The following is a 25651-nucleotide window of genomic DNA, read 5'->3' as shown; positions in this document are numbered from 1 at the left end:
GAGTTTGTTGTAATCCAAACCTGCCAAGTGTGAACCCTAAGTCTCGCTCACTTGTAATGGTTATATCTTGAATCTATACTTTTATAGGCTGCATTCGGATAACTCATGAGCATAATTTTGAACCATAAAATAACAGCTGGACTTCACTGACATGTGCAAATGAAAGGAATCAAACATTGATCAAATAAATGCAGCCTTTGAGAGCATAAGCAAACAAATCGTACCGACCCCAAACTTTTGAACGGTACTGAGCGGTTTTCTTTGGGTGTGTTCCCAATTATAGTTTGGTTTGCTTGGTTCGTTTGGTCCGGACCAAAAAAAACAAAACTTTATTCAGTCCTGGTCCACATTTGCATTTTTCATACTGAACTTAAAGATACCAAACATAACGGCATAGAGATACATTCACTAAAACTTCATTTTTTCCTCTTGTGATAAGGAAAATCATTCCAAAAACCATGGCAACGGTTGTTGGTAGGTTTGTGTACTATATCTCAGCCACTATTATTTGTTATTAATTGCACTAGTCATTATTATTAATTGAAGGAGATGTGTTTCCATATGCGCAATTTGAAGGGTAATGGAAACACTGCTTATGATGAGAAAAAACATGTGTGCTTGAGCAATCTGTCCTTTTTAGGATCGCATCTTGTGACATCATGTCCTGTTTTTGGTTCATTTGCATGTCTTTGGTCCGTGTTGCGTTCATATATCATTCGAACCGCACCAGAGTTAGTTTTGAGGCGGACCGAGACTCATCTTTTCAGCTTGTTTGGTGTCACCAGGGTTCAGATGGCAGCGTTCACACAATGAAGCGCACTAACAGAGCAGTCGCACCAGGGTTCGTTTTAATCAAACCAAACATGCCAAGTGTGACACACCCTTAAGGCCTAGTAGACAGTAGACAGATCACTAGGATTGAAGTGCAAGTCTTCCTCCTGACGGCTCACGTCTCTCTTTGTCTCTCTGTCTTTCACACTGTCAGGTCTGTGGTAGCTGTAGTTTTATCTGAGCGGCAGAGCGTCCATTAAAGCCCCTGGTTCAGGTGATTACAGCATTTGTAAAGGGTTTAAATGCACACAGGCGGCGTTGGGTTTCTGCCCTCGGGACGGAAGTTAAGCAGAACCCTCCGGAGATCCACCCTCCCTCTCCTCATTAACGCCACACTTCTAGATGCTTCCCCTGCTTTTCTGCTGTATCAATAGGCGGCCGCCGCTTTCTCCTGAACATAATTACACAGCTCATGGAGTCAGCAGGGCAAGATATAGTCCTGGGAGTTTATTTACCCTCAATTTTAGGGAATCATAAAGAAAATAAGCTCCTTATTAAAAAGCCGGCTATTGTTTGGCTGAAACGGTGTAATTATAGGTGTGAGAGGTTAGACGCGCTGCCATATCGAGGTGAAAGCAACACTAATGATGCTGATGAAGATCATGATGATGAGCTTTAGTTGCAGACCAGTGACACCAATCTTCATTGCATTATAATAATCACAATATAAAGTATTATTTTATCTAATAGAATAGTTTGTTAGCCTAAAGGCCCATTCACACCAAAGACAATAACTATAACGTTAAAGGGAAAGTAACGACACTGTACTGACTGACGGCCCGGTTGATTCCCTCAGAAACTGTCGTGTGCTGTGATAGTGTGTTTGTTGACCTGATGGTCCACCGGGGAAGATTATATGTCACTGTCTTTTAGGGGTCAATTGTTTCTTTCCATGCCTCGTCCTTCTTGACTTGACTTGACTGGTTCACCTGCTCATGTTTTTTCCATGAGATTTCAAAGCTCCACCCATTTATGTCACTGTGTTGATTTTAAAGACATGTGATCATTATCATTTGACCACCCACATTTACACATCTTATTCATTATTCAACAACCTGACCTGTCCTGATGAACGAGAGCATGAACTACGCCATAACAGAGTTCATTTACAAATGGACTTTTTAAAGCTACGGTAGTAAACGCATGTTAAAATCTACTTGATCGCATGTATTTTTTATTTTTTTTATATTCACTATTCATTCTTTTTAAATCCATTTTGAATGAACATATACAAGTCAGGTTAATTTAAAGATGTTATTTTATGATTTATAGATTTAGATTTTTATGTTTGACTATTTTTCTTTTTCCTTAGTATGTCCATTGTTAATTAAAATATTATTAAATTACTTAATAAATTACATATTAATAAATGCTACAATATGAATTCTACTATTATTTACTATTAGTATGTCTAATAGAATTTGTTTCCATATTCATTAATTTTATGTTTTTATTATATTTAAAGTATTAACCTGACTTTTTATGTATTTTAATGATTTTTATATATAATTCTTAGTTACAGTAGCCAAAACAGCCTCTACATTTTTTTGATCCTTCATTTATATATACTGTAGATTTAATTTTTTTCATATTAATTCGTTATTTATTATGTTTTAATCCATTTACAATCAACTCTTAAATTATTTTAAATATGTTTACATTTTTATTGGATCCTTTAATATTTATATGATTTATATGTATGACTTTATATTTGTTTTGTTCTTTTATTATGTCAATGTAAAGCACTTTCTATTATAATGACATGTGCTAAATAACATTGGCTTGCCTTAAGGATCATAGAGGGTTGAAAGTGGTCATGTAAATCTATATCACAAGTGTTTTTGGCACAAGAAACCTTGACTAACGTTATAAATGGACTTCAGGGAAACACAGAGAATGGCCTCTTAACGTTTACCTGCTTCACTTTACTGCGACACTAATGCTTGAAGTCATTATTGCCTGCAATAGACTTCGTTCCAGCCACATGACACCATATGCATATTTTACATGCTCAGGTCTGTGTCATAATTCTCAGTAAGAGAATCCATCTCTCTCTTTCAACAAACGATTTCCCTGCAGTGGAGAGCGGTCCAGTAATGGTGTGGACTTGAAGATCATAGCGCATTCATTATTTACTGATCTTAAATCTGCAGCATTAAGAGCTCGGCGCGTTTTAAAGGATCCGTGGATGTGTTTACTGGATTCCGGGCCTGAATAAATGGGCTGTTAAGATGCGGCAGTGTACTGTAGATCTGTGTCTGATTAAACACACTTCTGATGTGTCCAGGGAATATCAAGCAATCTTTCCCTGTTAGACAGATAGTTCACATCCCTCATGAGTTCATCTGAGAGGTTTTCTTCACCCGTTTGCTTGTTTCTTTGTTGTTAAAGTGGGAGTCATTTAGTGTTTGTTTTGCTGTCCTCTAAACTCGTCTATCTAGGCATCAAGGTTTTTAAAGGGGACCTATTTTGCCTCTTTATAAAAGATGCCATATAAGTCTGTCTGTGACGTTGCAGCTCAAAATACCCCACAGATCATTTATATATTGACGTGTGTATGTTTCTTTAAATGCAAATGAGCTGCTGCTCTCCGCCCCCTTTCCAGAAGAGGGCTGTGCCTTTACAGCTCGTGCCTTGGATACTCCAGCAACAACAAAACAGGAGAAACGGTATAGGGCCGTTTCCATAAAATGCATTTTTGCCTTGCACTGCGCAGCTTTCCCATTATTCTCTATGTAAACTCGCGCTAGATGGACCTTTCCTTGCTTGGTTTCAAGAAAGTTCGACTTTTAAAAGCTCCTGAACCCTGGTTCAGATCTGATCCGCTGCATCTAGCACCCTTAGTAGGCATCTGTCTTTGCAGACTATGTAGTGAGACAGCTCATTAGGGCTTGGGGCTTTTGTGTGTTGAAGTGTGTGTGTGTATTCCAGCCAAAATGAGTAAGCGGGTGTTGAAGTGTGTGTGTGTGTGTGTGTGTGTGTGTGTGTGTGTGTGTGTGTGTGTGTGTGTGTGTGTGTGTGTGTGTGTGTGTGTGTGTGTGTGTGTGTGTGTGTGTGTGTGTGTGTGTGTGTGTGGAGGTAGAGCTAGCATCATTTACATATAAATGAGAGTTTGCTGATCACATGTGCTATGACCCCATTCGTTCTGCTGGTCAGACACTCTGAGTGCGGCAGGTGCCAGTGGCGCTGAATTATACCCATGCACTCGCCCTCCAGCACCCAGCACTCATTTGTGATGCGTTTCCTGCCTGACAGGAAGTCAGGGGTGCAAAGAGCAGGTCATTGGCATTTGGCGTCTGCCGCATTATAGCTTGGCACCAATCAGTGTAACATTTAAGTGGGAAGTGTGTGTGTGTAATGTGTGCCTGTGTTTTGGTCTGAAGCACTGGTGCGTGAGAAGTTTGTCACTAGATGTGAGAATCTGGGGACAGTGCCAGTTTGTCAGATATTTGAGTGATAACCGGAGATATCTAAAATCTCCTCTGTAAAAATCTTTACCTCTATGGCAAAATGAAACAAGAATTTTGCACCTGGCTTTATCCAATGTTTAGGTTTATCTAATTAATGCATATTTAAAGGAATAGTTCACTTAAAGGGGTGGTATAATGCCCTTTTCACAAGATGTAAAATAAGTCCCTGATGTCCCCAGAGTGTATGTGAAGTTTTAGCTCAAAATACCCCACAGATATTTTTATATAGCATGTTAAAGTTGTCACTTTTTGAGGGTGAGCAAAAACGCACCGTTTATGTGTCTGTCCCGTTAAATGCAAATGAGCTGCTGTTCCCGGCACAGGGGGCGGAGCTTCAACAGCTTGTGTCCTTTTATCTCACACACACATGCACTGAAAATTTCAAAAACTTTTAGCTATTTATGTTCAAACCGAAGTCAGAAAGATGGAGAGACTCAAGAAGAAGTGACAACATGTAGAAGCAACAGGACATTTCTGAATGGTTAGTTGATGAATTTATGTAACTTATGTGTAGTTATCTTTTAGTCATTGATTAGCATATTCTGTCATGATAATCTATAAATCGCGTTCAGGGGGCGGGGTTATGTAAATTTTAGGGTTGGTGATGTCACTAGCCCGTGTAGTCTCTACCAGCCGTTTGTTGTAGTCCTTAAAAAGCGATTTCTTTAAAAGCAAATATCTCCCTTTGCTCTGAACTTTGAGCGTTGTAACTTTGCAGATGTTGTTTATGCTCAAACAGCAACACTACACACTAACTAAAGTTAGAAAAGTCAAATAATAATCAACCACCCCTTTAAAAATGAAAATTCTGTCATCATTTACTCAAGTTGTTCCAAACCTTTATGAGTTTCTTTCTTCTGCTGAACACAAAGAAAGATATTTTGAAGAATGTCGGTAACCAGACAGTTGATGGACCCCATTGACTTCCATAGGAAAACGGATCATAAAATGATATTTTATTTCAAAAGAATTTTTATAATCAACTGTTTGGTTACCGAAATTCTTCAGAATATCTTCTTTTGTGTTCAGCAGAAGAAAGAAAGTCATACAGGTTTGAAACAACTTGAGGGAGAGTAAATGATGACAGAAGTTTCATTTTTAAGTGAACTATTCTTTTAGACAGTTGGTTTGCATATTTGACATTTCAGAAATCTTGCAATACAATACAGTTATATTAATGTACTGTGATTACTCAACTTGGGAAGTATGGTGATTGCTAATAGTTAGACCCTGTTCACCTGTAGTGTCTTGCTTTAAATGTAACATTTTGAAAATGCCTCATTCAATTCTCATTCACACATAGAACGTGCAGCATGCAAAATGTATATGAAAGTGATGTCATTAATATGTAGTAATATTTGCATACGGATATTGCAGTTTGCATATTCACATTTGTTTGCATGCAGAATAGTGATTGGTCTTGTACATCTTTCAGGAAATGCAGGTGTGGTTATTAATAAACAATCAGTTTTTATTATCAGCAGATAGATGTCAGGGAAGGCGTTCTGCTCTAGTTCTCGTCACGGGTGTAAACAGGAGTGAGTGTAAATGAGTGTAACCCGTCTCTCTCCCTCTCTTTCTCTCTCTCTCGATTCGACTCGTCCTCTCACATCACAGCTGTCATATCTCGGTGAGGGGATGTAATTCTCAGTGACAGCTGTGCTGTTTAAATGCAAACACATATGCATAAGCCTGAAGCCAAAGCATGCGCTCTGTCACTGAAGCCCAAGGAAACTGCGTCCATTCATCCGTCGGTACATCTGTTATTCCATCTATCCGTTATTCTATCTATCTATCTATCTATCTATCTATCTATCTATCTATCTATCTATCTATCTATCTATCTATCTATCTATCTATCTATCTATCTATCTATCTATCTATCTATCTATCTATCTATCTATCTATCTATCTATCTATCTATCAATACATCCATCTATCTATCCATCCGTCTGTCATTCTTTCCATCCATCCATCCATCTATCTACCCATCCATCCATCCATCCATCCATCCATCCTCCCATCCATCCATCCATCCATCCATCCATCCATCCATCCATCCATCCATCCATCCATCCATCCATCCATCCATCCATCCATCCATCCATCCATTTATCTGTCAATACATCCATCTATCTATCCATCCGTCTGTCATTCTTTCCATCCATCCATCCATACATCCACCCATCCATCTGTCTGTCATTCTTTACATCCATCCATCCATCCATCCATCCATCCATCCATTCATCCATCCATCCATCCGTCTGTCATTTTTTCCATCCATCCATCCATCATCCACATGGGTTTCGCCCAGCATGAGGGTGCGTAAATGAAAACAGAATAGCAATTTTTGGGTGAACCATCCCTCCAGTGTCGCCTCCTCATCTCCATCTTTCACAGTTAAAACACACACTCATAATGTCTCATGCATTCACGGCCCTGTTTGACTTGCACACGAGCCGAGGAGGAAGCTGTGCACAGAGCAAAGGCGAATTAACACGGTGAGAGTACAAACAAGCAGATCTGCAGCGCAGCAGAAGCTCTTCCCCGGGCTATTCTCCATTCTGCTATGTAGACATTTCTCTGTGCTGAGTCTTACAGAAGTGTGAATATCAAATCTGGTGTAAAACACTTTTCATTGTGTAGGAGCTGGCCTCCGTTCGCTGTTCGCCTCAAACTACTATCTAGTCTCTCGTCCCTTCTCATTTCCTCTTCCCTTCTTCAATCCCACCAGTTTGCCTTGATTTCGCTCTACCTCAGTCTTGTCATGTGTGTGTGAGTGAGGAATTTTATTGCTTAGATGTTGCTCTTTCATATAGCTTCCATTATTTTTTCTTTTGAAGTATCAGATGTTTCTCTTAAAATTCCTTAAAGGAACTAAAATGAGACAATTTGTTGAGTTCATATTGAGGTCTTTGATTGCAGAATGTAGTATCTTGGCAAATCCTGAAACTCCAGAGGAGACACATTTGGGTGAATAATGGGATGTTTTTCTGAGGAGCAACATCTGCAAAAAAAATTTTATTATAATTTTCTAGGAGATACAATCGAGATATGAGAGAAAATAAATAATATAATCTAAAAACTACTTTTATGTGTATTTCTCCTATGGGCTGTCTTTCTCTTCATTAACTCTCTCCTTCGGAGTGTGTGACCTGGATTAGAGGAGTATGTTGTTGTTGCCTCCAGTCACATGCAGTCATCTTCTCTCTTTGTGTGTGTGTGTGTGTGTGTTTGCGCTTCTGTTGTATTGATTTTATTTTGGAGCAGAGCAGGATGTGTTTTAGCTGAGCCTTGAGGGAGAAACACAGAGACAGAGAATGAGAGAAGAAGAAATCTAGAGAGCGACTCGCTCGCCTACAGCTAGTGTTGGTGTTGATGTCAGCAGATCACATGAGCATGGAAATACACACACACCTGTCTATTACTGTGAGTCCAGTGCTGTCACTAACACCTATAATGAGCTCCTGAAACCAAAGTGCTTATATATGTATAACGCCATTCACAAGTTTAGGGTCTGTAATTATTTATTCTTTTATTCAGCAAGGAGCCATTAAATTGATCAAAAGTGCATGACAGTTTCAAATAAATGCTGTTCTTTTTAACTTTCTATTTATCACGGAATCCTGAAAAAAAATGCATTACGGTTTCCACAAAAATATTATTCAGCGCAACTGCTTTCAAAATTGATAGTAATCAGAAGTGTTTCTTGAGCAGCAAATCATCATATTAGAGTGATTTCTGAAGGATCATGTGACCTTGAAGACTGGAGGAATGATGCTGAAAATACAGCTTTGATCACAGGAATAACTTACATTTTACTATATATTCAAACAGAAAACAGTTATTTTAATTTGTAATAATAATTCAAAATATAACTGTTTTTACTATCTTTTTTTTTTTTTTGATCAAATAAATAGGCAAATAAATTCAGCCAAAAGCAAAATAGACTTTTTTGAAAAAACATTTAAATAATCTTGCCGACCCCAAAGTTACTTACTTACACCCCCAAAAATATTTCAGCCTGTTTTTTAGATTTATGAATTTCAGTTGTATAGTAAAATTCCATCAAATTGAATAATCCTTACATTTTATTCATATGATGGATAAAAAAATATTAAATGTGTAAAAAACTATAAATCTTAATGGAACAATGGAGCATTTCAGCTTACGTGATTCGTATTCATATATTTAACACAAATATACTCTGGTGGTACAGTACCATCATGCAATGCTGCTGTCAGATAGGAACACCATCGTACTGAATGATCACCATAGTCAAATACCATGGTATTTAAATGGTACTTTAAAGTGCAGTATGGCATTGCCAGCATGCTGTTTTATCTGGATTGATAAAATCCAGAGCGTCGAGAGACTTGAAACTAGCATGATAGCTTTGAAGGAAGTCAGCTGCCAAGGACAATGGTCCGCTATACAGTTTAATAGAGTGCATTAGTGCCCGCCTCCTTTTCCAGCGGCGCTGGTTCCGCAAGGATTTTTTTCATTCATTTTTCCAATAGGGATTTTTTTCTTTGGGGAAGTCTTTGTTAAAGAGATATGAGCCATGAACCAAGCCAGTGAATTACAACACTACAAACTTTGATTTGAAGCAAAAAAAAAATAATTAGAAAATCAGACAAAAAGACAAGACTGTATACTTAACGGCTTTAGTGAGGGAAAGAACTACAATCCCATGAAGCATTACGAACAGAATAATCAAATTAAATACGATGGAGAAATATAAAACTACTCATTTACAAAAGTTTGTTGCAAAATATGCATATATATATATAAACATTTCGGTATTTTGAGTGTAGAGAATGACTTGATTACGTCATTCGCAGTGCTTCATGGGAGTGGGCGGAGCTAAAGAGTTATTTTGGCATGTGTTCCTTTTTTCGACTCTGATTGGTGGAATTTTCTGTACAGCATCATGGGTAATGTAGTTTTTCACCAGGAATTCCACTGTTTAACATGATTATTTTAAAAACTAAGCTGAAATAATGCGGGCCGGCGGCTTCAACAGAAGCAAATACCATCGATTAACAACCTTGTAGCTCACAGTATGTCTGCCTTTAAAGATTTATAAGTTATCGTTTAAAATCAATTTCCCTATGAAGAAATTGAGAGGAGTTTTTCTATGGTCATTAATCAAAAATAATCGACCATTCAGAATCCAGTATTCCAAGTTAGCACCACTGAAATACTGTTAAGGCTTTTTGATGATGCATTACAAACAGCTTGACAGGATTTGATACAACACCGACAACTTGCTTCTAATGATTAATCATGAACAAAAGTCCCTGATAAAATTGATCGAGCGCAGTTTGAAAGTAAGTGCTCCATTCTGGAAGACTTTCATACCCTCATGATTTCAGATTAGCTCTTTTTTTTGGCGTCAATCTTCAATCCTTCGCTAACCCACACAACAGCCTCACCTTTGCTTCCAACCATCGGCTTTAATCAATGGTGCTGCGGTGTTATCTAAATAAAGTCTTTTCACTGAGTGAGTCTGAGGTCTCGGACGTCTTTCAGTGGCCGCCGGCTCACCGAGAGCTCCTCTCACCCTGTTCAATCTGAGTTGTGTGGAGCGCAATCAATACGTCCATTAATTCTACTTAGCGGCGCAGTGCGCTACAACCAGTGGCCACACAATAGCAGGTGCGATTGAATGGCTGACCTTTTGAAGCCAAGACCCTCGCATTGATCCGCTGTATTCATGACAGATGAGTGAGGGGGACGCAGCACTTTGCAGTGGATGGCTTAAAGCGATAGTTCACCAAAAATGAAAATCTGGTCATTATTTACTCGTCCTCGTGTATTTTTCCAAAAAAGACATTTTGACTTGTTCTTCAATTGATAACAGGAATGGAAAACTTTACATGATCATGTTATCCATGCAGAAGAATGATTTAAATTCGAAGTTGCGATTGTCTTTTCTTCCCTGTTGTGAGTGACACACTGTATATCCGAGTGAAACGGCTTCTGGAACAAGAAAATATATAGGACTGAACTTGATTTTGTCCATCAGGAATTAATTGAATGGTTGTGGTTTGCTATTGGTGGATCTGGTGTGAGTGACAGGTTGCCCCGCCCTCTTCATCAGAGAAGAGAAGAGATGCTGCAAGAGGGAGGGGAAGATATTTGGATTAAAGATTACGAGGCACATGATAATAAAAATGTACATGGAGAAATCATTACAGCAATATTCCATAAAGAAACAAGAATTGACCATTTTGATTTCATGGTGGTTTTACAGCTCAAATAACAAACAGTTTTTACTGAATAATCCATTAACGTAAATGCAAGCTTCACATTTCTGCTTCGTCTACTTGTCTGCTTGATTTCCACTGTAAATGCATTTCTCTTTATTGTCTGTGGTCAACCATAGTCCACAGATGCTGTCTGTCAGCTATAAGATCAGCCTGATTATTCCTTTAGGGATCAGTCGTGAACGGGTTACTGACAGACATCATCATGTTCTTTAGACAAAGACAGAGTTGGAGAAACAGTTCTGTATTAGTGCATTTTTTAGTCGTGTGTGTGTATGTAAATATTCAGGTTACGTGTACTTGTGACAGATGGCGAGTTGTTTATTCCTCATAGCGTTCTTCATTTCACTCTCTAAATAACAAGATAATGCATTCTCTCCACTGAACATCCACTTGGGTCTTTTGTACACTATGCTATACTTCAAAAACATGCTTTGGTAAGATTTTATGAAATGTTTATCATTGCACACTGCATACTATTTGGGGGGAAGAAAACAGATTTTTTTTTTTAATTAAAGAAGTCTCTACTGCTCACCAAGTCTGCATTTATTTGATCAAAAATACTGTAAAGACATAATATTGTGAAATATTTTTGCAGTTCATCTGTTTTGTATTTGAATATATTTTAAAATGTAATTTATTCCTGTGATCAAAGCTGAATATTCAGCACACATCAGTGTCACATGATCCTTCAGAAATCCCACTCTTTTTTATTCATTCTTTGATAAATAGAAAGTTGAAAGAATGAATTAGTAGTCTGTATTGTGTTGTTAATGTACTGTATTGTATTATCTTTCCAACATAAACTTTGCTTATAGAAGCTGAAAACCTGCTGCCCAGTCACAGTAATGCTTACCTTTTCTTCAGATGAAATTATTGATGGAAAGCAAGACCATTTTTAGTTACACGGCCACTTGCAACTAGTTAACAACAACAACAAAAGTTAAATTAACCATTTTGTAAATTTTATCACCTTTTTGAGAGATTAATTGCATTGAGGACATACATTATTTGATTATATTCAGCTTATAAGGGTTTACTTAAGTCAGTATACCGCGATATTTCCGTCACTGTACCATGGTACTGCCACATTACATTTTAGCATCCTGCTGGATAACACAGCCCTGTGTGTGTGAGTGTGTGTGTTGTTCCGAAAGTGTAACCAGCAGTGAAATGCTAATAGGTTATCAGCCTGCTCTAGAGACATTAAAATGAGTGGTTTCCTAGCAGGCGTGAGGGGTCACCGCTCACAGGACGTCCCTCGATGATGAGCGGCCCACGCCGTGACCCGCAACTCACTCTCACCTGTGCATCCTTACACCAGAGTGTGTACATGCGCATCCAAGTGTGTGTGCTCTAATGTGAGCGTCTGTGCGCTACATCTCATTATATAAGCGAAGGCGGGGGTTTAAGAGATTATTGCGTCACTGTCATCAATAATTTGATCTATTAAGCTCATCGACTGTTCATTTACTGTCATGAATTTCTACCCAAATGTGTTCAGATTAGTCATTGTAAATTAAACTAAAGTAATGATACTAAATGTACAGTAAACGCATGGCAAAGATGGCAATATATGAAATCCTTGTCTTTGTGGGGACTGTGTGTGTGTGTGTGTGTGTGTGTGTGTGTGTGTGTGTGTGTGTGTGTGTGTGTGTGTGTGTGTGTGTGTGTGTGTGTGTGTGTGTGTGTGTGTGTGTGTGTGTGTGTGTGTGTGTGTCATCCCTCGCTCACAGGAAAAGCATTTGTAAACAGGGATTCCATAAAGTGGAAGTCCTGTATAAATGATGTGGTGTCAGTGTTTTTGCCCAGAAATGTGCTGCACTCATCAGTTCTTCAGGGCAGCTGTAAGTACAGTAGAGCATGAGAATAAACACTATATGCATCCAGATTTATGTATTTACTATAGCATGTGTGTGTGCAGACAGGTGGATCGTTTGTCTTTATGACAGCACTTTTATGACATTTATTATTATAAAATGAGCACCATAAAGCATAATTGAGCGCTGACATGTCTGAGAAAATGTCGAGCAGCTTCACGTGGGAGCAGTTTGGTGGTAACAGGCTGTACATTGAAGATAATGTTACTGTAATATATATTGTGAAACGATATGAATCGTAGACAAGATGTCTGGCAGTGTGGGGTTCGAATCTGTCCCCTGTGTGATTCTGTTCTGTGATATTGTTGTCTGTGGTTGAGACATTGCAGTCTTCAGTGCTGTTTCTTTTTGGACAAATGTGTGGTTTATTGAGCAGTTCTCTGAAATGTTCTTCTGTTTACAACTATTAAACCCTCTTCTTACAAAAAAATACCATAGTATCGCCATGTTTATGGACATATAGGAACTCATTCCCAAAACAAATCCATTTTATGCACTTCTAAAGGACGAGAACTGATACGGTTTTGGATGAGAATTGATACGGAAAAACCAATACCATCGTTACTGTTTGTATCAATGTGTATCAGAGTGCTGAGGAAGATCCGGAGCTGAAATTCAGATTTAATAATGGGTGTTTGGTTTCTAACACTTGCTGTAAGCAGTCGACCAATCACAACAGACTGGGCCGTCTGACCAATCAGAGCTGAGCTGGCTCTCGAAAAGGAGGGGTTTAGAGAGACCTTTATCGAAATGGTTTCAAAATTCCTTGTGTATTTGCAAGGATTTTTTTCAGAAGCTTAGCATTTTAACCATAGTTTTGATCATTTTCACAAAACTTTCAAGGTCCCCAGAATATTTTGTTGTATGAATATCTGAACATGCAATATATCAAAAGAAAGAACAGAGCCTCTTTGCACATGCATAAGCATTTCTTTTATCGTTTGCTTCTGCTCCTTTTTTCTTCTTGTTTTGATCAGGAGATTCTGCACTCTTTCAGAAGATGTGTATTAGTGCCCCCTACCGTATAACAGTGAAAACACAGAAAGCTGGAAAATTCCATCAATGGCGTGGAAATAATTAATTAATTAAAGTGATGACGTCTGGTCATGTAAACGCATTAAGCCATTTTCACGTAACAAATGCAGTCATAGTCGGACATATGAATTATTAACTTGTGATAAGTAATTTATTTTCTTTTTTATCTAGTAAAAATGGTTTTGTTGCATTGTTGGTTATTGGTTTGCAGGTAAAACGGGTTATATCAATAAGCTGATTTTTGTTAGTTATAAGCGTATGTGTGCATGTAAAGCTTTAATACCTAAACAACAAGCACCACTGGTAAATAAATTTCAATTAAAAACGGAAAACTTTTTATACGTTTTGGCCGTTCATTTACACGACAACAGCGTTTTGGGGGCCTGAAAATGCAAGCTTTTGAAATCAATACCGCGATCGTCTCTGTGTAAACTACAAAAACGCGAATTCGTGAAAACGGTGACGTCATGCGCATGCGTATTACGTGTTCAGTCTATAGGCACATAGCTTTTCTTGTGACATCGCCATCTACTGGCATGGCAGCATAATACAGCGTTTTTAGACTTTTTCATGAATCCGTGTTACAAAAAAAACGCAAAGGAAAAACGTTTCTGTTTTTGTTACATCGCTGTCATGTAAACACCCTCAGAAATATTTTGTATTCACTAGACTGCATGCATTGTAGCGGTGTAACATGCACAAAGCTCTTGAATGTGAAATGCTCCTAATTGCGACTTCAGAAGTGGGAAGTAAGACCTTGCACATGTAGCCTGCATAATACATGATGCTGCCATTGACACCATAACCTGTGCTGTGCGCTGCAAATGGAAAAGAAAAACGCCTCAATTTTCTCAATTCACCTCCCATTGGCGAGTGTGTAAGTGAAACGAAAGCAATCCTGTTTTTGGGATGTAGAATTATTTGTATTTTTTTTTGTGGGAATCAAAACCTTTTTGAGATCTGCGTAGGCGTGCTGGGTTTTATTGTGCATCGCTCCTGTACGGCTCGTCTCCTAAGTGAGCGATAGGTCCCCATTAGCGCCGATGTTGACTTCCTGACGTGACTGTGGCCCGTCTCACCCGCTGCTTCCTGTTGCCACGCACCCCCCCTGTGTGCCGTCGCCGTGACAACTCCATACAGGAGAGTCTTTCATCACCACTGCCACAGCGATGTCGCCACGGGCAACCACACAACTCACCTGCTGCACCCGTCTCTCTGTACATCTTCATTTTTTTCACTGTACAGCTTTAGCTCGCTCCTGCTCTCCTCACCCTCCTCTTTTTTCCTTGCCAATAATTGCTATTGCTTTTACATTCAACTAATGTTGTAAAAAAATTATTATTATTTGCAAGTTAGGTTAAATTCTTTTTATTTGTAATTGTTTATTTTTGCTTAATTACTTAATTAAGTAATTGTACATTAAAAATGCATGTTTATATTTACTGAGGAAAATGTGGTTCCCAGGGTGTTGCTATGCATTTGTTTGTGTGGTTGCCAGGGTGTTGCTATGGATTCGTTCATGTGGTTACTAGGCTGTTGCTATTTGTGCATGTATTTGAGGTGGTTCCCAGAGTGTTGCTATACATTTGTGCATGTGTTTGAGGTGGTTCCCAGGGTGTTGCTATGCATTTGTCCAAGTGGTTCCCAGGGTGTTGCTATGCATTTGTTTATGTGGGGTGTTGCTATGCATTTGTTCATGTATCTGAGGTAGTTCCCAGGGTGTTGTTATATATTTGTTCATGTGTTTGAAGTGGTTAACAGGGTGTTGCTATGCATTTGTTCATGTGTTTGAGGTGGTTTCCAGGGTGGTCCATGTAGTTAATTCCATTTTGCTATATATGGTTGCTAGTTTTTCTGGGTGGTTGCTAGATCTTTGCTACGGTGTTTGGGATGGTTGATATGTAGTCGCTAGGATGATCTGTGTTGTTGCTAGAGTATCACTATGTGGTTGCTAGGGGTATTTTGGTGGTTGTCACGTGGTTGCTATGGTGTTTTTAGTGTTTTATAGTACATTACTATGCGGTTTGCTGTGGGTGTTCTAGGTGATTACTAGGGTGTTCTCGAGGTTGCTTGATTATTATATTATTGCTGTAATATTCTGGTTTCTAGATATACGCATCCCAGGCCCCTCTTTCATTGTAAGTTTGTGTGCTTTTTTTAAATAATAGGCCTACTTTTTAATTAATTTATTGTACATGCAAAACAAAATTTTTGTATACTGAGGAAAATGCCGTGTTTGCCAAAGTGCTTGGTGATTTCCAGGGTGTTTCTATGCAGTTGTTCAGGTGTTCTGACTGTGGTCTAAGTGGGTCATAGCACATTGCTCAGTGGTTGCTAGGGCATCACTAGGGCGTTCTGGCTTGTTGCAACTGGTTTGTCTAAAGGGTTTTATAGTGCATTGCTATGTGGTTTTCTAGAGATTCTGTGTGGTTGCTAGGGAGTTGCTGTGTGGTTGTTCATGTGTTCTGACGGGTTGCTAGGGCATCACTAGGGTGTTTTGGGTGGTTGCCATGGGGTTGCTAGTGTGTTCTGACTGGTTGCTGGGGCATAAATCCCATTACTTAGTAAATTCACAGCATACCTCGCCTCAACCAGCTATGTGATTTTGAGAAGTCATTCATGCCTGGAGCACAAATGGTGCTGGATGAGTTTTGCACTGAAGTTTAATACTTCTATTTCTCTCTTTCTGTCATTCAGTCTCTCTGCTTGTTTGCCCGGTTTAATATACCGTGTTCCTGGTCCATGGCCCGTCGGCTTTGATTTTGAGGAGGTTCTGTGATTTCCTGTTGTCGAGGGGAGAGTCACGTACAGGATGCATAATGCTGTCGTGATCTGATCAGCTTTCATTCTCACCCTTATCAGATTACAGATTTTAAAGCTGCTCCGCACAAAACATCTCAGTGTCGACTTATTAGATGTGTAAGACTGTCTTTCTCTCTTGTCGTCTTCACACGCTCGTCATCCTCCTCACATCAGACACTAAACAAATGCAAATGTGCGTGTTTGGGCCTTTCTGTGCATCACAGCACACGCTTCGTATTCATGAAAGACACAATGAATTTGTGCCTCTGTGCTCGGGGAAAAAGGCATCTAACGAATTCAAAAACATCCATCTTTAAGCGAGAACCGTAATGAGGAGAAAATGCTATGAAGAGAGAAAAGTTTTGATGGAAATTAAGAAGCGAACAGTGCACGCAGAGATGGAGTGATGGAACAAAGCAGGGTTAAACAGATGGGATAGACCTCATCTGAACTCAGAAGAAATCTCATTGCTCAGAGGCTGCTCTGTTTAACTCGCAATTAGGTTTCTTTAAAGTGTCAGCTTTGTTTCTCTTAAAATTCTTTTGGACAAATGGACAGAAAATGGACAAACCAGTATGGCTGCCTGATTAAGTAAAATCAACTGAAATCATGAATCAGCTTAGTGGGATTATTGTATGGCAAAGGCCATAGTTAAGACATAGCTCACCTAAAAATGAAAATTCTGTCATTAATTACTCACCCTTATATCGTTCCAAATTCATAAGACTTCATATGTGGAAAACAAATGAAGATCTTTTTGATGAAATCTGAGAGATTTTTGTTCCTCCATTGACAGCTACGCGACTACCACTTTGACGCTTCAAAAAGTTCAAGTATGTGTATTTTAATAATATTAACTAATTAATGCATTCCAGTGGCCATGTATTTAGTATCTTTAGGATCCAATTTTATTTTAAACACAGAAAAATATTCATACAAGTATACAAATAAATGCATTCAATACAACAACTATTCAAAATTTAGTTTTCAGCCATTTGTTCACTTTGACCTATTATTTGTTGGTTTAAATCAAGAAGTTACTTGGTTGCACCACCTAATGAATATCAGTTGTGCCACCTGACAACATTAATAATAATTACACGGAATATGCTGAATACTTTTTCCCCCATTTCAATTGCATATAAAACTAATTTACAAATACAAGTGTTTTTGTCAACAGTCTTAAAGGGATAGTTCGGCCAAAAATTATATTTAACCCATGATTTACTCACCCTCAAGCCGTTCGAGATGCATATGTCAATCTTTTTTCAGACGAACACATTTTCAGTTATTTTAGAAAATGTCTTAGATCTTTCAGTGGTTATAATGTCAAGTTATGGGGTCCACTCCTTCAAGTCCCAAAATGTGCATGCATCCTTCACAAAAGTAATCCATCCGGGTCCAGGGGGATAAACGAAGGCCTTCTGAGGGTAATCCGTGCGGTTTTGTCATAAAAATATACATATTTAAAACTTTATAAACGAAAATAACTGGCTTCCGGTAGCGGTCGACGCGCGTTCTTAAAAAACATAAGAACATATGAGAGAAAACAAAGGAGAAAACATAGTTCTAACGAACATTCGCAAACAGCATCGCAAAGTTGTGTGGTTGGAACGACAGCTCTCCACCTGTGGTTAAAAGCAGTTTCTTGTTTGCCTGACATGTGGACCTAATAAATCCTTGTCTTGAGCAAAATATGCAAGCTGACATTCAGTACAACCTGTCTTTTATTTAGAATACATACAAATGTAATTTACGTCTAAATTAAATTTAAAGCTCTACCACGTAAGAACGAGTCTCTATGATTGAATCTGGATAGAGCAAAATAACTGAGAAAAATTAGAAATAGTCCTCAGATGCCATGCAAAACATCTAGCGTTAATTCGATCTCAACAGATTCATTAAAAGAAGTTATTACTCCAACACCTCCGTGCCCGTGACATCATTAACCCGCGTGGTTGAACGACCAATTTGCGACAGTATGGTTTCGGGAAACAGTCGTGACTAGCTAGTTGATTTCTTCAACGATGCATCGTACTGTGGTAGTTAAGCAGCGAGTGACGTCGTTGTACGGGAAACGCACCCCAGGTCGTTTAATGAGAAAAGTTTGAGTTCATATTGAGATCTCTGACTTCTGAAACTCAGGAGACTTATGCAAAGTTCTCAAATGTCTTGTCTTCTGATTTCGAATCTCACATGCACCAGCAGCATCTGAGTGTAACTCAAAGCAGCGATCATACGAGCCTGACGCTGAAATGACTCGTGTGAGTGGCTGCAGTCTCTCGCGCCCCATGGGCTTCTGGGAGTTGACGTTTCTGAGCTTCAGTGTCTCTGACAGCTGTGAATCCATGAGCGAGACGGCGCGCTCCTCTGGCTGTCTCTGTCCTACACCTCCACATTAACCTTTCTTTCTTTCTCTCTCTCTCTCTCTCTCTCTCCCGCAGATGACACGGCCTATTCAGGTGAAGCCAGCTGACAGCGAGAGTCGAGGAGGTAAAGAGATTTCATTTCTACCTCACTTTATTGCTCCACACTCATTTATTTTCTCTTTCTCTCGCACTCGCTTTCTCTTTCGTTCATTGTGTGCCGGTGATATTAGCTTTGACTGGAAGTGTTCTCACTCTGTTGTGTGTGCTTGGTTAGATTTATTTCATTGATGGGATTTTTTGGCACTTTTAATTGACAGGCGCAGGACAGGATTTAGGAAACATTTGTGGGCTGAATTTGAATTTGAACACAAAAGCATGTGCACTATGCAGCGTTTTAACGTTTTAATTGTAATGAATGTACAAATGTAAGATCTTTGGTTGTTGCACTGTTTTTTTTTTCCCAGTTTCTTACACCATGCAAGATGCTATATCAAGTCGCAAATAGTTTGATTTGCTGCACTTTGTAACAACAATTTCACAATTATAGACCAATCATATGAAGCAGGTGTTGCATTTTGAGCATATTAATGTTTATGGAAGCATCTGTAATATGTTTTACTGTTGTTTCCAGCTAGCCTACATATCTGACGATACAAACCTTGTGTCTCGAGACCCCTCCATTCTGAATCTTTGTGATCTATCTACAATGCAAAAAATGCATTTATCTTAAAACAAATTAAATTAGCTTGAGAAGCAAAATTGCTTGCTATTGATATGGACATTGATATTGATACTTGTTTTCATAAAATTAAATGAATTGAATCATATAATAAATATGGACAAATTTCAATAACACGTTATCATTCATATTTACATGGATCGTGGAATCCCTGGGCCCGGGTTACTTTTGAGGTCTGGTACAAATATTGCATACAATTATACATAGGTTATAGGCCCATATGCATGCAAGATTAATCATTAAGAGTGGGTGTGTTCACACTTGGCATGTTTGGTCGGATTAAAACAAACCCTATGCGATTGCTCTGTTAGTGCGCTCCATTTGAATAAGTGTGAATGCTGCCATCTGAACCCTGGTGACACCAAACAAGCGGACCAAGAGTCTCGATCTGCTACAAAACTAACTCTGGTGCGGTTTGAATGATATATGAACGCAACACGGACCAAAGACATGCAAACAAACCAAAAACAGGACATGATGTCAGCTGGTCAGAATACCATCATATGCAGCTACACACACACAACGAGTGCATTTATCCCAGAACACAGCATTGGTTTGGATGTTCAGTAAGTTATAATAGCCAACCAATCAGATTGTGAATGTGTCCCTATGCCTTTAGGTTCGGTGTTAAAATTCCGATGTGAACGCTAAGTAGATCAGGACTATATTTTTTTCCAGATCAAACAAACGAAGTGAACCAAACTACAAGTGTGAACACACCTTAAAAGTTTGCAATCTCGATTCAAACACACACACAATCTTCCGAAATTTCGAGCACACCGGAATATTTCATCCTGCTTTCGCACTGCCGCGGATCCAGAGAGAGCAGCACTCCTGTAAGCCATATGTTTGAAACTGCTATACAGTATTGCTATTTGTTGCTAACATAAAACAAAAAATGAAAGTACTGGGATATTAACCCTTTTGTAGCGGTAGCGATCAGTAAATTACCTTTGAAACTAAATATTGTATCTATTACATTGTTATGCCAGTTGGTGACCAGTGACTGTTAACATGGGAATGATGTATCATTGAATCATTCATTCAAGAGATTCGTTCAAAAACTCTGGATGAAACAAGCCTTTGTCAATTAAATTTGAAATGATTTTTTACATAATTCATTTCAAGTAGTATTTTTAATAGACTCATATATAACATTTTAGACATTTATAAATAGACTCATCCCCCCATACGTGTGTGTGTGTGTGTGTGTGTGTGTGTGTCCACAAGGATGGCAATACCAAAAATGTTTGTCCTTTTGTGGACATTATTTTGTCCCCATGAGGAAAATGTAAAAATGCAGAAAGTGAAGGTTAGGGGACAGAATATACATGTCTATGAAATGTCCCCATAAAACATAGAAACCAAACATTTGTGCAAATTATGTCAGGATTCTGCTTAGTACAATAAATACAAATATGTTTGCTAATAATATTAAAAATAATAAACCTTTTTTTATATATATATACTGCATATTCTCTGAAAACAAGTCTTAATATTTTATACAATTTTGCCTCTCAAGTAAATGCATGTTGTAGGATATTTCTTACTGGAAAACAAGATAATACTGAATATGGAATTATATATTATTGCATTGTTTCTGAACGCATTGAGTGTATCCGCTCCATTCTCTCTGCTGTTAGTCTGTCTGTTGAATATTATGGGTATTCATTTTGGTTAAAGTGATTGGGTTATTGAGTGCAGATGTGTGCACAGACCTCGTCCTGCTCCTGCCAAGTGCATTAGCATACGACTGTAAATAAAATAGTCATTCGATCTGCTGCTGTGACGGCGGACCCAGGGGTCCCAACGCTCGGCCTGCTTTTCTTAAATATACAAGCTGGAGTGAGGCGGGCTTGAACGCGCAATCAATATAATAGTAGAGCCTTCTCTCTCACACACACTCTCTGTCTCTCTCTTTGTAGGTTCTCTGTGTGTTTGTCAAGAGGTCGCAGGCAAACGGACGTGTCATGTATCCGCATGTGTAAAAATGCATGACCACAAACAGAGAGGAGATGACACTTTACGTGAATTAGCGTGATGTGTTTTCAATGTGATGTGACATTTCTGAGCTCACACAGCTCAGTCTCACTGACACGATCATGGCGTTGTGCATTTGCATCTGTAGTGGTTGAATGTGGGAAGTGATGTAGGGTGGGACTTGATTTTATCCTTAGGGATGTTGAAAAGTAGGTCATGATGCTATTTATTTATTATGTATCATGATATATTTCCCCTCCCATGTGACGTTGATTACATCATTAGGAAAAAAAAAAAGTCATTTCAGAAGTGGAGAAGGTTTGGATGAAACTCTAAAAAAATCTTTAAAATAATGCAAGAAATGTAAATAATTTTAGTTCACCTAAAAATAAGTAACTTGTTTACCCTATTATTTAAGCTATATTACAATAGACAAAATCTAGGCAAGAATAGTGACTTTGAACACTAGGCTTTGGAGAAGCTGGATCCTGATTGGCTGAGACCCATGTGATGAAACTGTATTCTTCAGGAACCAATTAGATTTCAGATGCACATGAAGGCTGTTACAGAAGGTAGACAGTTATAATTATGCCTTCTAAGATACACTATTTTCTTTTTCAGTATTCTTTGATGAATATAGAGTTGAAAAGAACATTTATTTGAAAAAGAAATATACTGTAACATTATAAATGTCTTTCCTGTCACCATTCAGTGAATATACAAAAGCACAAAACTACACATGGACAGCCATCTTTCAGAGGAAACTGCCCATGTATTTCGTAATGTTTAGATGGACAAAAACCTGTGATGAGAGCGTTCTGTCACAAAGCCAAATTCACTCTTCTCTGTCATAAACGGTGTTTATCCCCCGCCTGCCGCCCACTCCGAAGCACAAAATAGAGGCATGTGTCTAAAAAACTGAAATGCTTTTAACGCCCCAAACAAAAGAGCTTTCTCGGCTTATGGGTCTCCAAATCTGAGCTCTGATGCGCCACCATTTAGAGAGATCTTTTGTGCCCTGATTTGAGGTCTCATTCTTTGGACGTCTGATGAGGAATAAGCTAAAAAAAAAAAAAAAAAAGCTTGTTTGAATGCAGCTTATGTGGAGAACATGCAGTGAGCTCTTAATTACTGGTGTACGCTAGGGCGGGCATCACTATTATAGTTTCTCATACCAGGGGTTAGTGATTTGAAATTTCATTTTTAGGGCTGGGTATCATTCAAAAATTTGCGATACTGATACCTTGACTTCGATACCGATTCATGAACGATACTTTTTTTGATACCAAATTAATGAAATCAGTTTTAACAAGATTACATATTACCTGAAGAAAGCTTTGAAAAAAGTTTTAGTTTTTCAGTTTGTTGACTTTTTTTTAGAGACTCAAAGACTCATTTAGGCCACTAGGGGGCGGAATATATGCCTTGTGCTCAAGAGCATAAAGTTTGCCGCAAAGCACTGGCAAAAGTAGTCTAATGATTATAAATGTGTTTCAGGGAAAAAAATAGCAAGGACACATTTTAATTGTTTATTAATAAGCTCCAGGTGAAAACTGAAAAATTTGAATATCGTGCAAAAATTCATGTATTTCAGTAATTCAACTTAAAAGGTGAAACTAATATATTATATAGACTCATTACATGCAAAGTGAGATATTTCAAACCTTTATTTGTTATTATTGATGATTATGGCTTACAGCTTATGCAAACCCTGAATTCAAAATCTCAGACATTTAGAAAATTTTCATAAGCTGTAAGCCATCATCAAAATTGCCCGAGTCTATATAATATATTAGTTTCACATTTTAAGTTGAATTACTGAAATACATGAACTTTTGCACAATATTCAAATTTTTCGAGTTTCACCTGTAGTGTTTTCTGAGTCAGTGTTGGCTGCAAAGATGAAGTTGACGTTGCTGACTCGTCATCTTCGCAATATAGAGATCATGCGCACACGCCTATAGGGAGGCAATTATCTTGTTGCAAATATTGCATTGCACTCTGTTGGCATTGAGTCTGGTGAAATGTAGCCACACTTTTGATCTTTTCCACATCTTTTACATCTATGTGGGTTGGGACGCTTACACATTACAGCTACACGTGTGCGTAACCGGCTTAAACTACTGTTTTTAAGTAGAAAAGAAAGCACAAACTTTGAATTTTATTTTTATTATAGACTCATTCATTGACAAAGTTAAAAAAAATATCAAATTCAAACAACTTTGAAGTTTTAATGTCTATGAGCACACGGATGGATGGATGGATGGATGGATGGATGGATGGATGGATGGATGGATGGATGGATGGATGGATGGATGGATGGATGGATGGATGGATGGATGGATGGATGGATGGATGGATGGATGGATGGATGGATGGATGGATGGATGGATGGATGTGTGACCAATATAAATCAAATTCACACTCATGAAGTGAAAGGGATCTAATCCTGATGCAAATGCTTCTAGTTATAGCTCAAATGAAAAGGGCTGGGTATCGAGTTTGATACTTTTTAGGCAACGACAGAATTGCCTCGATACCATCGGGTATCAGAAAAGCTCTTGTTGTTCGGTAGCAAATTTCAATACCTACAGTAAGGGGTTAATCTCGTCAACTGTCCGTGAGCCAATAAGCATGCAGCATGATTGGCTGTGGCGAGGCATCAATGAAAAATATCAATTACATATATATATGAAATTCTTTAAATTCCAAATAATTGTACATTTTCTTCCCTACATTCAAATTGGCTACCTCAATTAATTTAAATGCATTCTCAATTCAGTTCTGAATGGCCCTGGTTTGATACTTTAACCACTGATTTTACCCTTCGCTAAAGTAAAGTCTTCATGAATATTCCATTGCTTACTTTCATTTGGAACGTCCCCTAGCATTCCATGCTGCTCTTTAAAGGTGTATAAATGAGTTTTACTATTGATGCTACAAGACTATTAGACAATGTTGATCACACATTTGCCCTCTGGTAGTTCTTCAGCCAAACTCTGGATGCACAGTGTCTTCTCTAACTGATGTCACTGATATTGGCAGATCGGTGGGTAGTCCAGGGCGGAAGGGAAGTTCCTGTCAATAGCTTATCAGAAAACCAGCGATGAAGGACATTATCAGATTAGCTTAAACTAATTATTTATAATTAACAAAGGGTCAATTAGCAGCTCGATACTGATCTACTATGCTGGGAAATGACATTTACTCGATCAGCACCTGCACTGCACCCAAAATAACATCTCACTGACTGTGCTTTAACATTTACTTGTTTGACACACACAAGCAGAATGAACTTCTGTGTAAATCATGCACAATGCTGTTCTTATATAAACTGTCACAATTGTCAAGCTCCAAAAAGGACAATGAAAAACCACCCTATAAAATAAACACCATACGAATAGTCAATACAAAGTTTTGTGCAAGGAACAGAACTATGATAGTCTGGCTATCACCAGACCAAGCTCAGTCTTTTAAGATTGAACATTAGTCTGGGGAGTCTGGTCTGTATTTTCTACTGCACAAGAGGCGTGATCAACGAGCTTAGTACAAATGACTCTGTACGCAATTGGATAGTCCTTCAACCAATCAGACCAGTGATCTAGGTGACATACTTTGCAGAGTGACACGAAAACTCCAGGCATTAATCATGTAACCAAAAGTGTTGATCAGCGGTTTGCAGAAGCAGCAATGGAATCGAGCGATTTTTTTGCAGGTTTGCAAAAAAAAACATGTAAGTTAGTGGTATTTACACCCACTCTAGCGATATGTTTGCTAAAAAGAAGCCATTGAGCATCGTCGAGAGGTTACAAGGAATTGTACAAAGCCGTAACGGCTCTGGAATTGGATTGGATTAAATCCGCCATTAGCGCGCCAGGTGGATAAGCCAGTTTGTGATTGGTTCCCGCAAATGTGTAAAGGAAGCAGGACAAAACAACTGAGAACCTACGACAATCGAATTTGTATAGTTGTAGAGAATAGCCTCACAGGTGTATCATTAAATTTGAAGTCACAGAGAAAAAATTTTTAGGAGTTGCAAACATGTAGAACACAACACAACACAACAGTTACACCTTCTTAAATTCTTCACTGCAGGTGCACAAATCCTATATATGAACTAATTCGCTCACATTTTTGCTACAGTTGCTGCAGTAAATATGGTGCAAAACCAACGCCATATCACGACCAATTCGTATGAGTGAGTACGAGGTGGCTAATTTGTAATTTGTCTAAATCCCATTGATGAGTAGGTTTGGGGGCGGGGTCAGGGGTA

At 38.5% G+C, this 25651-nt stretch overlaps 1 protein-coding gene across 1 annotated transcript in view; it reads left to right on the top strand.

The window, feature by feature from the left end:
• Positions 1 to 25651, top strand: part of LOC308696599 (CUGBP Elav-like family member 5) — a gene marked incomplete at its 5' end in the record, with an annotated part of 179909 nt that overhangs the window by 66812 nt on the left and 87446 nt on the right. The window contains one exon of the mRNA XM_081375438.1: positions 18735 to 18783. Coding sequence (XP_081231564.1) covers positions 18735 to 18783 — 49 coding nt within the window. The remainder of the gene's footprint in view (positions 1 to 18734; positions 18784 to 25651) is intronic.

This window comes from Scardinius erythrophthalmus (genome assembly GCF_964197995.2).
Source record: "Scardinius erythrophthalmus genome assembly, chromosome: 9".
NCBI classification, from domain to species: domain Eukaryota; kingdom Metazoa; phylum Chordata; class Actinopteri; order Cypriniformes; family Leuciscidae; genus Scardinius; species Scardinius erythrophthalmus.
The sequence above is the reverse complement of the archived record's forward strand: the minus strand, read 5'-3'. Positions and strand labels throughout refer to the sequence as shown.